Source organism: Melitaea cinxia, chromosome 3, assembly GCF_905220565.1.
Source record: "Melitaea cinxia chromosome 3, ilMelCinx1.1, whole genome shotgun sequence".
Lineage (NCBI taxonomy): Eukaryota > Metazoa > Arthropoda > Insecta > Lepidoptera > Nymphalidae > Melitaea > Melitaea cinxia.
Window position 1 is genome coordinate 12328898 of NC_059396.1, and position 17002 is coordinate 12345899.

At 32.0% G+C, this 17002-nt stretch overlaps 2 protein-coding genes across 2 annotated transcripts; one reads left to right on the forward strand and one right to left on the reverse strand.

Annotated features, from left to right (window-relative positions):
* The first annotated feature begins 11510 nt into the window (after window positions 1-11510).
* On the forward strand, window positions 11511-12771 carry LOC123669496 (protein catecholamines up). Its single transcript, XM_045603101.1, has one exon. It carries the CDS (start codon window positions 11643-11645, stop codon window positions 12696-12698), a length of 1056 nt encoding a protein of 351 aa, XP_045459057.1. The 5' UTR covers window positions 11511-11642; the 3' UTR covers window positions 12699-12771.
* Window positions 12772-14666: 1895 nt separating this feature from the next.
* Window positions 14667-15728, reverse strand: LOC123669497 (40S ribosomal protein S18). The gene is made up of 3 exons (XM_045603102.1): window positions 15627-15728; window positions 15304-15489; window positions 14667-14963 (listed from the first exon to the last, which is right to left on the reverse strand). Exons 1-3 carry the CDS (start codon window positions 15627-15629, stop codon window positions 14694-14696), a joined length of 459 nt encoding a protein of 152 aa, XP_045459058.1. The 5' UTR covers window positions 15630-15728; the 3' UTR covers window positions 14667-14693.
* Between the last annotated feature and the right edge of the window lie 1274 nt (window positions 15729-17002).

Here is a 17002-nt window from a genome sequence, read left to right on the forward strand (position 1 = left end):
ATAGAGAGTAAACAAAAATAAACAAATATATTGTGCCAAAACACTCAATTGAATACAAACACTCAACAATATACAAATAGGTACAACTTGACTAATCAAGTAACTCAACCCACTTAAAATGTCAAAAAAAAATTTTTTTTTTATTTGGCATCGCATGGTTTGCGCATATTCCACTGACAAAAGCAGGGAAACTTTTATCACGATTTAAAAGGACATTACTCACGGAATTGGAAAAGGATCAGATAGGATTACTACGATAGGATAAGTATAAGGATTTATAATTTCAAATTATTATTTAACTGGAAAATAGATAAAGCTGTATATATATCAGAACTAGAACATGAAAGAAGAGATTTGATAGAAGTAGGAAATGGTACACGGATGGAGACCAGATGATTATAAAAGGAAAAAACTTCATTCCAAGGACAGGCAAAGAAAATATGATCTAGATCACGTACATGCCCACAAGCACACATATTTGAATCAGTTATATTAAACCTGGCCAAATGGTATAGGTGTGCATACATGAGCCAATCTCATTCGAGTAATTGATGAAGTAACTTGTTTACCAAACCTCAGAGATGAAAACCATGGCTTACTAGAAATATTAGGTTGTAAAGACTTAAAAAATTTCCCCTTGATGCTTCCACTAGTTTCCCAAGCTTTATTCCAAGCTTCCTAGAGATAGAACCTAGGCAGCGTAGTCAAATCATGGCAGTAATTAATGTAAGGATGAATGTCACCGCACACCATAGCCTCAATAGCAAGACGATCAGCTAGAACATTACCAACAATATCCATGTGTCCTAGAATCCAAGCAAACATCACGACATATCCTCTTAAACAATTATGTAAAGCAGTTCTAATATTAAATATTACAGGATACATGGGTTTAGATTGAAATGGATATCTTTGAATCGACATTAAAGCGCTTTTAGAATCAGATAATATAAGGGCTTTTTCTATTTTCATTAACAAAATGTATTCTAATGCTTTGAGAATACCGAAACATTCCCCTGTAAAAACAAATGTTTCAGGAGGAAACTTAATTTTTTGGACTATATTAAATTGTTTGTGAACATGAGAAGTATGTTTCGATGCATCAGTGTAAATACGATGCCAACTTTGGAAATGATTGTCTATCACAGAATTAAATTCATAATTAGCACTAACGATATTTCTGTTGATGCCCAAGTTTAAACAAACATTAGGTGAGATAGTCAAACTTTCAAAACTACAGGAGAATAAAAGAAGTGAAGGACAACGATAAACAGGAGATTGAATGGAGATAAATTTTCGAAAACTAATTATTAAACAGAGTAAAGACTTATGTCTCCAATAAGCGGAGGTGTTAACTATTTCTGACAATAATTAGAGTTTATTAAAAAGTGGATGATTAGAGTTCTGTACAAAGCGGAAGAAGAATTTGTCTGCTAGATATTGCCTACGTATGCTATTCATTTTGGAAAAACCAGAAGAACTACCGGGTTCAAGAAGAAAGGTACCATAATCGAGTACATTTCTAATGATAGCATTATATATTGATTTTAAAGACAAAGGATGCGCTCCCCACCACACTCCTGAAAGATATCTTATTATATTTAACAACCGCTCGCACTTAGCCACCACATATTCCATATGGAGAACTCCAGTGAGTCTTGCATCGAGATAAACACCTAAAAATTTAACATTACTTTTCACTGGAATTATAATATTATTATATTTAATGAGGACGGGAGGCATCGGTGCACGGCATCTAGAAAATAATACTATTGTGCTTTTTGATGGTTTAAGTTCCGAATTATTTTGGAAAAGCCAGTTTTTTGATTGATGAAGGGAAGAGTCCAGAGCAAATTTAGCATTATCTATGAACTTATTTATATTACAAACTAGCTGTGTCTGCGGCGGCGCCCGTGTTGAAGTCAGTGTGTCACAAAGTTTTCCCTGCAAACTTCCAGTGAAAATCTCATCAAAATCGGCTTAGCCGTTCCGTAAACCTTCCTCTTGAAACCCTCTCTCCATTGGTGAAACCGCATGAAAATCCGTTTAGTAGATTTTGAGGGCAACAATAACATACACGTTTGGGGTCTTTGTTTTATAATACACTAACTGTTGCCCGCGACTACGTCCGCGTGAAGTGCGCAGAATACTTCAGAATTGTGGTATGAAATAATGTAGTAATAATATAGTATTGTAGTGTAAATATATATAAAATATACTGCATGCAATTTAGTTTTTAATGGGGTTCTACGTAAATATATGCCACGGAATAGCGTAAAGCATGCTCCTCCATGACTCCGTGATGACAGGGGTAAATAAAAAGTATTCTAGTAACGTAAAGGTTAGATATTGTAAACAATATATTTTGTTATACTGCTTATAAGTGATCAATATTTTAAATATTTCTTGAACTGGGTTGCAAACGCGGTTATTTTCCTTTAAACCAACCCTGCTGTATATGTATTATACAAAATATCAACCCCAATTAAACCCCCTTAGCGATGGAATATAGCAAAATGCGTTCTTAGCGGACGTCTACTAACTATAATCTACTCCCTGCCAAATTTCATCTTTTTCCATTCTCGATGGATGGACCTTTCTCTTTTATATATATATAAATTACGATGCATTATTTGGAACCTCCTCACCATCTATAGAGCATGCATTTTAAATTTCAAGTCTCTTACTTCAAAAACATAGGACTTTCATACAAACTTCCAACCCCCGTTTTATCCCCTTAAGGACGAGTTTCGTAAAATCCGTTCTTAGCGGATGTCTACGCCCTATAAGGAGCCTACTTACCAAATTTCAAGTTTGAAGCTGTTATACTTTCAGAGATTTCATTATGAGTGAGTCAATACACCATCCTTCATTTTGTTTTAAATTTCAAGTCTCTTACTTCAAAAATATAGGACTTTCATACAAACTTCCAACCACGTTTTATCCCCTTAAGTGTTGAGTTTCGTAAAATCCGTTCTTAACGGATGTCTACATCCTATAAGGAGCCTACTTACCAAATTTCAAGTTTGTAGGTGTTATAGTTTCGGAAATTTCGTGATGAGTGAGTGACCTTTCGCTTTTATATATATATATATATATATATATATATAGATTAACAAATCATCTGCATACTGTAGCACCTTAACATCGTTGCCCAATGAATACTCTAAATTTTTTGTATAAATATTATATAAAATTGGAATTAGGACTGATCCCTGCGGGATACCTTTCCAAACTATTCTAGTAGGTTCACTAGAATCTCGAAGGGTAATTGAACGCTCTAATAAAATGCTCAAGATAAAATTTATTAACATAAATAGAAGTTTTAATTAATTGAGTTTATGTTTTAGAATTGGGAGGGAAACATTGTCATAAGCAGAGCTTATATCCAAAAAAGCTGCCAAGACCGAATCATTATTAGAAAAAGTCAGACGAACATCTGTAATGAATATCGCCAGACTCTCTATGGTGCTTCTGCCTCTACGAAAACCAAATTGATTTTCTGATAACAATTTATTACTTTCTATAAACCACTCTAACCTATTTTTAATTAAATGTTCAGCAATTTTTAAAACAACAATAAAGTGCTATTGGTCTATATGATGAAGGATTATCAGCAGGTTTATTGGGCTTTAATATAGGAATTATCTCCTGCTCTTTCCATTGTGGTGGAATTTTTCCAGATTCCATAACAGAGTTTAAAATATTCAAAAAATATAAAAGATATGTATCGCTCATATGAGTAAAAAAGGAATACATTATACCATCTTTCCCGGGTGTAGAATCCTTAACATTTGTTAAAACTCCTTTCAATTCAGGTTGTGTTAAGGGGGCGTTAAGAACGTCGGAGGTATAATTGTAATTATAGCCTGTGGAATTAGGCAAACTGTCACCGATGTCATTGACATTATTGTTATTTTGATAAATATATTCTCATGAGCTTTTCTGTACATGAATCAAGTATACTTCATCCTAGTTTTCTGTAAGTATTACTATGCTCTATGGCTCTATGTATAGAAGAAATCGGGCTATAAATTAGTTCTGGTTGAGGGACAATGGGAGAAGCCAAATTATCCAAAAATTGATCAGACATAGTAGACGGTAAACTGGGGGATGAATTCTTGAAAGCCGATCTGAAACGTTTAATATTTTGCCAAACAAAAGATGGTTTAACTTCAGGTGAGGTAGCGTCACAGAAACTTTTCCATCCTTCCCATATCTTTCTTTTGAATATTTTTTTAGTGGCAATAATAGCATTATTTCATATATCAAAATTTTCTTCTGAACTTAATAAATTATAATTTAATTCCGCTTCCTTCCTTTCTTTGACAACCCAGGAACACTCACTGTCCCACCAGGGAGGCAATGGAATATTATTTGAGAAAGGCTTCTTTGATGGAAAAACTTCGTCAGTAGTCTCAATAATAGCATGAGCAAAAGCTTCAGAACTCAGATACTCATCACCTTGGCTTAAGATGGAAAGAGTTGAGATCTTATTATCTAGGGTAGCTTTATATAAATCCCAGTCTGCGTTAGCCAACTGATATTTACTTCGAAAAGAAGTTTTAGTTTTATTGAAATTTGTAAAAGGTAAATTTATTAAAATGGAGAAGTGATCACTGCCATAAGTGGAGCTTAAGGTTTGCCAAATCCATGATGAGGCTAAACTAGGTGAAGAAATGGAAAGGTCAGGAGCACTTTTACCTTCATATTAATATTGGTTCTTCGTCTAGGAGCGCAATTTTTTAAAATACAAAGATTAAGTGAATTTACAATATTCAACACTTCACGTCCATAGTTATTATTATTTGAACTACCCCATGACTGGTATTGAGCATTATAGTCACCTAAAACAAGTATAGGTTTGGAAAAAGATACTAAAATATTTTTAACTTCTTTTAAAATTTGAGAAGAAGGATGAGGAATATATATAGAGACAAAGCAAATGTTATTTACAATGATAGCAATGATTAAGAAATTTTTATCATGAGAAGAAATATTTACAAGAGAAAAAGGAAAAGGATGTTTTACTAATATTGCAACACCACCATAGCCATCAGTTCTATTTTCTCTAATTCAAGAATATCCTTGAACTTTAAAAATGGATTCAGGTTTTAGCCAAGTTTCTTGAAGACATACTATGGTGGGATGATACTTTTTAATAATATGGATAATATTCTTTTCTTACTATTTACACTACGACAATTCCACTGAATTGCCTTGGAGTAACTGTCCATTATGACTAATATAATTATTTATAATTACTTATCATTATTGGTTGGGCTACGTTGGACGGTTGATTTTGATTTAAAATTGTTTCATAAAGTACTTAACCTAACATCCGTATCCATAGGAGATTCACAATGCTCAACAGTAACATAATGAGATACCTGTGGGACTGTGTCCCCAGAATCGGGAGGTTCATCTCCCATGGGGAAAACAAAATAAATGAATTAAAAACTTACCCTACGAAGAAATATTTACACTAATTACGAAATAGAAACTAAAAAGAACCAAAATAACAAATATTTACACTACTTTACACCTATATGAACCATAAAAGATATTTTCAAAATTTAAATTACAAAAAAACACTCCCGCTCTTTCGACGTTTCCCGAGCTTTTTCGATTGGTCGTCTACTGTCAATTGTCTGAATTTAACAAATTAATATAAAAACTAGCAACCTAAGGCCTCAGCATTCCTCGACTTTAATTTCTCTTACACATCCCAATCTGCTTAAAAATGATAGTTTTATATCAGTGTACAATAATACAACAGTAATATTATCGACAAAATCTTTTTTTTTTCTAAAAAACCAAACTGCTTGTGTTCAATGCAGTAAAGTAAAAAAAGAAAATTTTGATGATTTATGATTTAGCTGGTGCCAAGAAGTATAACGCAATTGTCGAAAAACGAGCGGGAAACTTAAACGCGCGCGGTTGTGTTTTTTCTTGCTACTATTAAAATTACTTTAAATATAGTTCAGATCAGGTGTAAAGTGTATATATTTAGTTATTTAGTTTTAGTTTTGTATTTAGTTTGTTTTTCTTCTATTTTCGGTAAGTGTATGTAAATATTTATTATATAGAATGAACGAACCTCCGGACCCGGGTGGCGGGAATGATTTTAATTCACAATATATTCCGCAACCTAGCAATTTTATTACAATTGATTACGATGAATCGAGTATGGAAACTGATCACTCTATGAGTAAAAAGCCACTTAAGAGATCTCGTCTTCATAAAATTTGTAAACAATGTAATAAAAAAGTTAGAAAAAACGCGGGAAACCAAAAAGTTGGTTGTCATTGTTCGGAGTCTGAGAAATCAGATGAGACGAATAAAAATGAAAATAATAAAAATGTCCCCGTTTCGGTACCACAATCACAGCTCCAACCTGATAACACTGTCTCTAAAAATCCCATAGGCAGAAATATTTATAATGAAAATGATGTGTCTCCTTATTTAATTCATGTTCAAAAAATTACAAAAGGTGATAACGATGGAACGATTTTACACCCAATCACATTCGGAGATTTCCTTATGAAAAATAAAATATATAATATTATTAACGGCAGCTTGAAAAAGATAGGACGAAACCGAATTTCTGTAGCATTTAATAATTTTAAAGATGCGAATTCTTTTTTAAATAATAGCCTGCTTCTTGAAAATAGTTATCACGCTTTTATACCATCTTTTAATGTTATTAGAATCGGTATCGTTAGGGGTGTGCCAATAGAATGGTCCCCAGAAGAAATTATAAAAAATATTTCTACACCTATTGGTTGTGGTAAAGTTGTAAAGGTTAGACGTTTAAATTACAAAACTGTTGTTGAAGGCGCTACTGTGTGGAAGCCCACACAATCAGTAGTAATCTATTTTGATGGCAGGGTCCTCCCAAAAAGAATTTTTATATGTTACAATTCTCTTCCAGTCGAGCTTTACATCTTTCCCACAATCCAATGCTACAAATGTTGTCGTTATGGACACACAAAATTGCAGTGCAGGTCTAAGCCAAGGTGTTTAAAGTGTGGTCAGGAGCACACATCAGAATCATGCAATGCCAATGATGATAATTATTTTTGCTGTTTATGTTCTGGCAACCATATGGCAAATAGTAAAGCGTGCCCTGAATTCAATAGGCAAAAATCTATTAAATTACATATGGCTGAAAAGTGTGTATCATATGCAGAGGCTAATAAAGAGATACCAGCATCATACAAATCTTATTCAGAAGTTAGTAAAGAAGTAAATATTAGCCAAAATCCTAATAAATCATACAAAAAAACATTTATATCTAGACCTCGGGATCCTATTAAGCCTAATATAGGTTATGATAAAATTGCTCATAAAAATATAATAAAAGAATTTTCATTCAATGAATTTGAAAAAAATTCAACTCCAGTAGATATCATTAACTCTAAAAATGATTTTGCCAAAATTTCAGATGTGCTTTCACTATTACAGAGTTACTTACAAAACAACAAAAGTTTACCGTCCATCGTTGCCCCTTTAATACAGTGTATCATAAATATAATTCAAAATGGACAGTTCCCAGATAATAATACAGTGGAACGCCAGAAGTGTAATTAATAAAAAAAACGACATAATTTATTTATTAAATAATTATAAACCTTTTTTATTTTCTATCTCAGAAACTTGGCTTAGGCCAAGTAATAATCTTAGGTTTCGTAATTATAATACCATCAGAGAAGATAGACTAGATGGTTTTGGCGGAGTAGCCTTTCTCATTGAGAAAAACGTTCCTTTTAATTTAATTAATATTCCTGTACATAGTTCTGAACTTTCTATTTTAGCTATAAGTGTACATAACATATCTTTTGTGTCTGTATATATGTCTCATATTTCTAATAATATTTTAAATGAAATAAATAATATTTTAGCATCATTTCCAAAGCCGTTAATAATAACAGGGGATTTTAACTGCCAGCATCAGTCCTGGGGTAGTTCAGTAAGTAACAGTTATGGTAAAAAGCTTTTAGATATTCTTGATGTAAATAATTTGTGTATTATTAATTCTGGAGAGCCTACAAGGCGGACTCTGCCTTTTGAAGGTAAAAGCGTGGTGGACTTAACTATTTGTTCTCCACAGTTTGTGCCACAATTAACATGTTCTGTATTAAGTTCAACCTATGGAAGTGATCATTTTCCTGTAATCACTTCTTGTGCTATTAATAATGTAAATATACCAAAACAGAACATAAAACTGCTCCCTAGATATAATCTTAATAATGTTACATCAGAAACATGGGAGCAATTTAGTAATAAAGTAGATACAAAATTGCTACAATTATTGTCAAATGATGCACTTATTGATGCTCCTGTTTTCACGGATGTCTTGATTGAAAGTGCTAATGAAATCTTCCCAGTGAAAAATGAAACTTCTCATATTCCTAGTCCACCTTGGTGGGATAAAGATTGTACGGAAGCTATAAAAAAAAGAAAACAGGCTGAAAAAAAATATAATAACAATATGTCTTTGGAAAACTATCTGTCATTAAAAAATATTGTAAACAGTACTAGATTACTTTTTAAAAGAAAAAAATGTGATGGTTGGAGAAATTTCTGCTCCTCCTTATCTCCTCATACTCCTCCATCAGATGTATGGAAAAAGATAAGAAGATTCAAGTCAGCATATAATACAACCCATTCTGTATCACTCCCCAGCAGTATAGCAAATGATTTTCTAGATAAACTTGCTCCTCCAACAGTTAACATAAATATTAACCTATTAGACAAAAATAGCATAGCAGACGAACATGACGAATCTCCAGGATTAAATTCTTCCTTTAGCAAAACGGAATTAAAAAATGTATTATCTTATGTCTCAGACTCTGCCCCTGGACCTGATGGTATATATTACTCATTTATTTCCCATCTTAATGACAATAGTTTGACAATATACCTAAAAATATTAAACACTATTTTTCAGTCTGGCAATATCCCATTAGAATGGAAATGTCAACTTATTATCCCTATATTAAAAACAAACAAGGATCCTCTCCTCCCATCCTCATATCGCCCCATAGCTCTTTCATCAGTCCTTTTAAAAATAATTGAACATTTAGTTAAAAATCGCCTTGAGTGGTTCGTAGAAAGTAACTCTCTTCTTTCTTCGTCCCAGTTTGGTTTTCGGCGAAATAAAAGCACGTACGACAATATAGGTATATATACTTCGGATATAAGATTAGCTTTTTCTGTAAATAAATTTGTGCTTTCAGCCTTCCTAGATCTGTCGAATGCCTATGATAATGTCATTGTATCAATACTAAGACAAAAATTATTCAGTCTTAAAATCCCCAGCAAAATTATTTCATTTATAATAAATATGCTTACTGATAGATCAATTATTTTTTACAATAATAACCAAAAATATTTAAGAATCCTCACCAAAGGTTTACCTCAAGGGTCAGTTTTAAGCCCCTTGTTGTTCAATTTGTATACCCATGATTTAGATTTAGCAATTGACAAGAATGTTGATGTTTTGCAATATGCGGATGACTTACTTTTATACATAAAAGGAAATAATATTGATGATGCGTCTGCGAAATTAACGGAATCTCTGTGTTATCTTAAACGGTGGTTAGATAATCATGGTCTCGATTTATCACCACCAAAAAGCTCCGTCGTTCTTTTTCATCGAATGCGTAGAGCTCCATTACTTCATGTGACTTATGACAATAGTATTATACCGCAAAAAAACCATCATAAATTTTTAGGTATTATTTTAGACGAAAAGCTTTCAGGAACTCCTCACTTTAATTTTATTATAAATAGATGTGAGAGAAATCTAAATATTATGAGATGTCTTGCAGGTGTATGGTGGGGTGCCCATCCCTTTTACTTAAAATTGATATATAACGCATTAATACGTAGCATATTAGAATATGGCACCTTCTTGCTAGAACCTGGGTCAATGTCGGGATTTAAAGCATTGGATAAAATTCAAAGTAAATGTCTTAGGATCATCTGTGGGGCCATGAAAACTAGCCCTATTAATGCTTTACAGGCTGAATGCTGTGACCCTCCTTTGCATTTACGTCGTCAATATTTGGCAGACAAATACCTTTTTCGCTGCCTTCAAGTCACTGATCATCCAATTATTGCAAAGCTCCAACAACTTGCTTACTTTGTTTCTAATAGTTCGTATTGGACAAATAAACCAAACCCGTGTTTAGTTACAAGTTATTTTAAATTGAAATCTCTTTCCGCTCCAATTCAAAGCTCTTGTAATTTACCAATTTTCTCTTGTTCATACAATGCCCTTACTTCTAGTCCTAATGTTGTAAACTTTGACATAGAAAAAACAAATTCTTTTAGGGCTGATGAAAAATTTAAAAGAATAATTAAAACACGATTTAGCGATTATCATTATATTTTCACAGATGCGTCAAAACATTTTGCCAATAGTAATGTCGGAGTAGGAGTTTTTCACTTTCAATATAATATTGTTCAAAAAATCAAACTCCCTCCTGAATGTACAGTATTCTCTGGGGAATGCTTAGGCATTTTAAAAGCTTTAGAATATATAAGGTTAGCTAAACTTAAAAAATCCATAATTTTCACAGATTCATTAAGTTCTATTCAAGCTCTTGTCAAGAATCCTTTTAAAATTAAACAACAGCATCCTTATATATTTGGCATTAGACAATTATTAACGGAGTGCACTGAGAAAGGCATTTTAATAACGCTTGCTTGGATCCCTAGCCATAGTGGAATAGAGGGAAATGTTAGAGCAGATACTCTGGCTAGAGAAGCTACAATAAGTGGTGACCTTTTTCCATATAAAATTTCCTACCCAGATTTATTAACTTTGCCCAAACTTTGTATGGATAAGTCGTGGCAAGAGTCCTATGATCATAGTAGTAGGCAAAAAGGAACGTATTATTATAGTTTACAATCTGAAATTTTGGTAAAACCATGGTTTTATAATATGGATTTTAATAGAAAAGGCTGTAGCATAATATCGAGACTAAGGCTTGGTCACACTTGTTCTCCACACCATCTGGCTAGATTTAAAATTATTTCCAGTCCGTCCTGTTTTTGTGGTTATGAAACGGGGGATATTAACCATCTTTTATTCTCTTGTCCACTTTTCAACCGCTCCCGTTTCCTAGAGTCACTGATTAAATATAAAATTCCTTTTCCTACATCTATAAATTGTTTATTGTCTTCTAGAAAGTATGATATATATAAAATTCTATTGGATTATATATTTCTTAATAATATAGACATTTAATATACTGTATATGTTTTTTTATTTATTTTTATTTTTTCCTTTTCATCATAAAATATATTATTTTGTTTCTTCCTATCCTGTTCTGAATCCTCTCATAAATTCCTCTTGTCCGTTATCCACAATTTTTGAACATTTTTCTTAATTCCTGCTCGTCATTGGCAATGCACTAACGTGCAGTCCATAAAAAAAAAAAAAAAAAAAAAAAAAAAAAAAAAAAAAAAAAAAAAAAAAAAAACGCAATTGTCACGTCACACCCTGTTTCCATGACATTAAGACATTTGTCATAATTCATATTCATGAAAATAGACCATCACACTCACATGATAAGTTTGAAATAAAAAAATTATTTTTATTTAATGTGAAAGTGAATTTGTTAGTTACAATGTCTAAATTACATAAAATTATATTACTATCAATTGCAACGGCTGCAACAGTAACAATAGTTTTGGGCCAGCTTCATACGCACTCACATTCCCATGGAGACGAACCCCCGGCGTTTAAGTATAGTAAAACTGTCAATGAAAAATTAAATACAAAGCAGGAAAACAACCTAGACCCAGATTATGATTTATATGTGAAAGCTTTAGGTTCTACAGTTGTTATAAGCATAATACCCTTTTTCATACTATTTTTTATACCAATTGACGGTACCGTTGAAAAACAACCTCTATTAAAGGTTTTGTTGTCATTTGCATCTGGCGGTCTTCTCGGCGACGCATTTTTACACTTAATTCCACATGCTCTTATACCCCATAGTGATGGTGGAGGACACAGCCACAGCCACTCTCATGATGACGATGGAGCCCAACATGGACCCCATGATATGACAGTTGGCCTAGGAGTACTTGGAGGAATTATTACTTTTCTTGTTGTCGAAAAAACAGTACGTTTATTTAGTGGAGGACATGGACATTCTCATAGTACAGACAAAAAAAAGCATGATGATAAATCTAAAAAATCTGTCAAAAATAAGAAAGAAGAAATAAAAATAGCAGGATATCTCAACCTTGCTGCTGATTTTACCCACAATTTCACTGATGGCTTGGCAATAGGAGCTTCATATATTGCTGGGCAAAATATAGGCCTAATTACCACTGTCACTATTTTGTTGCATGAAATTCCTCATGAAATAGGAGATTTTGCTATTCTAGTTCAGTCAGGATGTTCAAGAAGGAAGGCTATGATGTTGCAACTATTGACAGCCTTTGGTGCGATATCTGGTACATTCTTATCTATATATTTACAAGGTTCTGGTGATGGAATTGTGTCATCTCTCATCCTACCGTTTACAGCTGGAGGTTTTATATACATTGCAACTGTTTCTGTAATTCCTGAACTTTTGGAAGGATCGAATAACAAATTCTCACAGTCCCTTAAAGAAATACTGGCACTTTTAGCTGGAGTTTATATGATGGTTATTATTGCTCAGTATGAATGATCATAAACTTACTGAACTAAGTTGTTAATGATATTTTAGTTAATTTAATAAATGTATTATCAAAACATCACAATCCTATGTTTTTATACTTACATTTAAGCTAATATATAAATTTAATACAAATAAATAAATATAAATAATAAAATATAAAATGGTGTGCCAGAAAATTAATATGCATATCTGTAGATACAATTACAAATTATTAGACCCAGATATACAATTACAGATACAGATCTTAAAATTCGTGGATCAATTGAACTATCACTAAATGATTTAAAAACCTTTGTGTAGTAAAGTTTAACCATCTTTTTTGTTTAAGAGTGCATAGGAAAATCTGAAAAGAATTGTCTTTTAAATAAACCCAATTTAAAAGACAAATAAATTAAAATTTTTACTATTTTAAATTAAGATTTTACAGAACTTTAATAATACTTTTCCTTGTACACACAAGATGTAATGTAATCTAGTAATAAAAGATTGTTTTTCTCTCAGATATCCATTAATACTGAAATGAATATCTAGCACATTATAGTATGTGTTAGAGCTGTGTTGGTCAAGATTGATCGAATCACTTTGGTAGGATCACCCATATGCATATTATGATCGAGTCACCGATATCAAAAAGAAACAATTGTATTTAACCCAAGTATATTATTATATAATCTGTTATTTAAATTTTAACCTTTTTTCAACTCAAATGTTTGAAAAGATTTACTTACTATTAACATAAATATGTAATATAAAATATTATCCAGATGTTTACAACTTTATGATGGCCACACTCCTACGTGACAATTAGTAAAATTATCGTTTTTTGGTTATTTTAAAATCAGCATTTTAAGCACTTCATTGTTAAATTGTGTTATTAAGTTGTAATTAGTAGTACTACAATAAAACATATTAGCACCGTAGCAGACTACATTTCACATGGTGTCTTATGCATATATGGTTATTAGTGTTAACTGTTACTGTACGAGATTCGCTCATTTGACGCGGGTCTGCCGGTTAGTCAAACAACCGTACAGGTCCTCATAGTGACCCGCAACCGAGTCATTTTGGCTCTTTCATCTTGCCAATGGGTCGTGATCAACCCGGGTTGCAAGAAATGATCAACCGATTCAGCTCTAGTATGTATGCATATCAACTACATTTTAGCTCATTGTCAGCTTAAATTGAGATTTAGTGAACAATTGTAAAAATTAAAAACAAAATTACCTATTTTATTATTATCTTACTAACAGAAAAGTTTAGTTGGCTTATTTCTTTTTTAAAAAGGGTTGATATTAGCACAAAATTTTCAATTACTTAAATTATTCCAATAATGGTGTAACTTCTATCGAAATAAATCGTAATTCTGTTATGTACCAGGAGAAATATTAATTGTGTATTATTACTTGGATAACAAGTGCATAAAAATTTTAAACTAAGAGCTTTTATATCTATACTAATATTATAAAAGAGGTAGTTTCTAACTTTGATTGTTTGTAGGGGGTAATCTTCACAAATACTGATCCGATCATGAAAATTCTTGCACTGACAAAAAGGTACACTATTCAGGAGTGATATAGGCTATTTTTTATTTTTATTGAACAAAAAATTCAATGAAAAATAATAGTATATGTAAAAGTCTGATCAAATGCGAACAAGATGAAAATACTATATATTTTAATCAACAAAATAATTAACGCCCAACGAAGTGGACAAGTGGGTTAAGTCATCTAGTATATTTATATAACATAAAGAATTTTATGAATTACAGCAATTTTGATTTAAAAAAAATAGAAATTATTTATATAACAAAGAATTATATAAATTACAGCAATCATTTTAGGTTTAAAAAAAATAGAAATAAGTATCTATTTGTATGAACCATACTGATGTCCATTTTTTGTTAAAACCACATTTTTGTCCCTTAACTTTGGTGTAAATTATAGTGATAGAAGATAAAACAACGAAATTAAAGATTTATTTGGAAATTTAATTATTTATTATTGTTTACTTCTTCTTAGATACACCCACAGTCCTACCGCGTCTGCCAGTAGTCTTGGTGTGCTGACCACGTACACGGAGGCCCCAGTAATGTCTCATACCCCTGTGAGCACGGATCTTCTTCAATCTTTCCAAATCTTCACGGAGCTTGGAATCCAAGTTAGACGAGGTCAATTGGCTGTACTTGCCATCGACAATGTCCTTTTGTCTGTTGAGAAACCAGTCTGGAATTTTGTATTGTCTAGGATTGGACATAATAGTCACAATTTTTTCGACCTAAAACAAATAGAACAAATATAATTTAGTAATATAAACAATAAATATTATATTAGTGCCAAGATTTAAATTGTACTGCCATTTAACGAACGAACGAACAATGTCAAAATAAAGAAAGTCTACAAAGTTAATGGATTAAAATACAACCTATATAATACTAGTAATATTTAAATGTTTACATTAATTACTATTTGTAAAAGATTTTATTTAAAACATTAAGCTTTAACCATTTAACATTATTATTTTTACAAAATAACCATGCAAATTTAACGATTTTGAAATTTTTAACCACATTCTTAACTTAATACAAATGGAAATAGGAAGGTAGTATTTTACTAACCTCTTCTTCTGTGCATTCTCCAGCACGTTTGTCAAGATCAATATCAGCTTTTTTCAGCACAATGTTTGAATACCTGCGCCCGACTCCCTTGATAGCAGTCATAGCAAACATAACTTTACGTTTGCCATCGATGTTCGTATTCATGATACGAAGAATATGTTGAAACTTGTCCGGTATTACGAGCGACTGAAATTAAAACACTGGTCATAATTTGCAACGAAATAAACAGTTCACAGTCAATCTAATGAATTTTAAACTAACACTTCGTAATAATATAGTTAAAAAAACTTTGAGATTTTTATTAATTTTAAAGATTTAAGTACCATTTTGATTATTTGAAGGGCTCAACTGCGGGCTCGACGTTCGCAAAGAACCGACGTCAACATGAAAGGACAAAAATTGACATTCACAGATATAGTAAAATAGTCAGTTCATGAGTTGTCAAACTTTGACCAGAGTAAAATTTTTGTATTATTTTAGTGTTTTCACACTATCTATATTTTATTAGCTAAATTTTATAATGTTATTAAAAATAATATTCCATATTTATTTATCAAATATTTAGTTGGTAAGCTCATTGCATTTTTAACTGACTTTAAAAAAGGAAGAGTTTATCAATTAAACTGTTTTTTCATGTGTGATAACTCATAACTTTTGACTGGGTGGACGGATTTCGATGACCCTTTTTTAAAATCGAAACGGGGATCAATAAGCGAAAAGTAGTTTATGAGTTATCTCTAACTAGCTTCCCGCCCCGGCTTTGCATGGGTATTTAACAAAAATTTCTAATCCCTGATTGTTTTTTAAATAACTCCTTTCCTTTTCGATTCGAAATCGCATGTTTCGCTGTTCAAACCGAACTAACTCTGGCGGACGTCACCGGGCTCTTATATATTCAGAGAGCTAGGCTCTAGGACATTCGTGAAAGTTTTAGAATATTTTCTTTCTCACACCTTCTAGAATGTTCTCGATATTATCGTCCTCCGTAACAATAGGTTCTGCAGCTGTAGCATACGTAGTAAAGGCGCGAAATTTAAAAACTTAAATTTTAAAATGTTTTCAGAACTAATTTAAATAACTAAAATTATGTCGCTTTAACTTAATCCAACTTAATTTTTTTATTATTAAACCAATACATTAGTTAGCTACTGCTGTATAAATACACAAAATTTAATAACTTTATTATAGTAATAAATGTAATTTATGACTTTATTGAAATTGGATTTTTAAATTTCGCGCCATTACTACAAGTGCTGCAAATGCTCACAGCGCCTTTCGATTTGCAACCCAAATAATCGTTGTTCTTAATGAAGTTCAAATACTCGACAACAGATGGCGCCACTCCACTTAATTTCCAAGTTGAAGAGTTGGAAAAGCCCTTATATCTTTAAAAACACGCCCTTTAGGTTAAAACGGGAACTTTCTTGTTTGAGGGGGGATACAGGGCTATCACACTATATAAGTCCCTTTATCGTGCCGGGAATCCTTTTTAAGTTTTATCGGCACGCACATTTTATCAACTTAGTTTTATTATATAAATAATGATAATGATAATGCATATTCACTTGATTATTTTTTCATCGACATTTGTTGTATAATATCCTCATAACTTCTTACTGAGCTTACCAACTCTGATGATTTATTTTTTAATCAAAAGCTGGTTCATATCATGGGGCCGCATATAAATTTGATTACGATC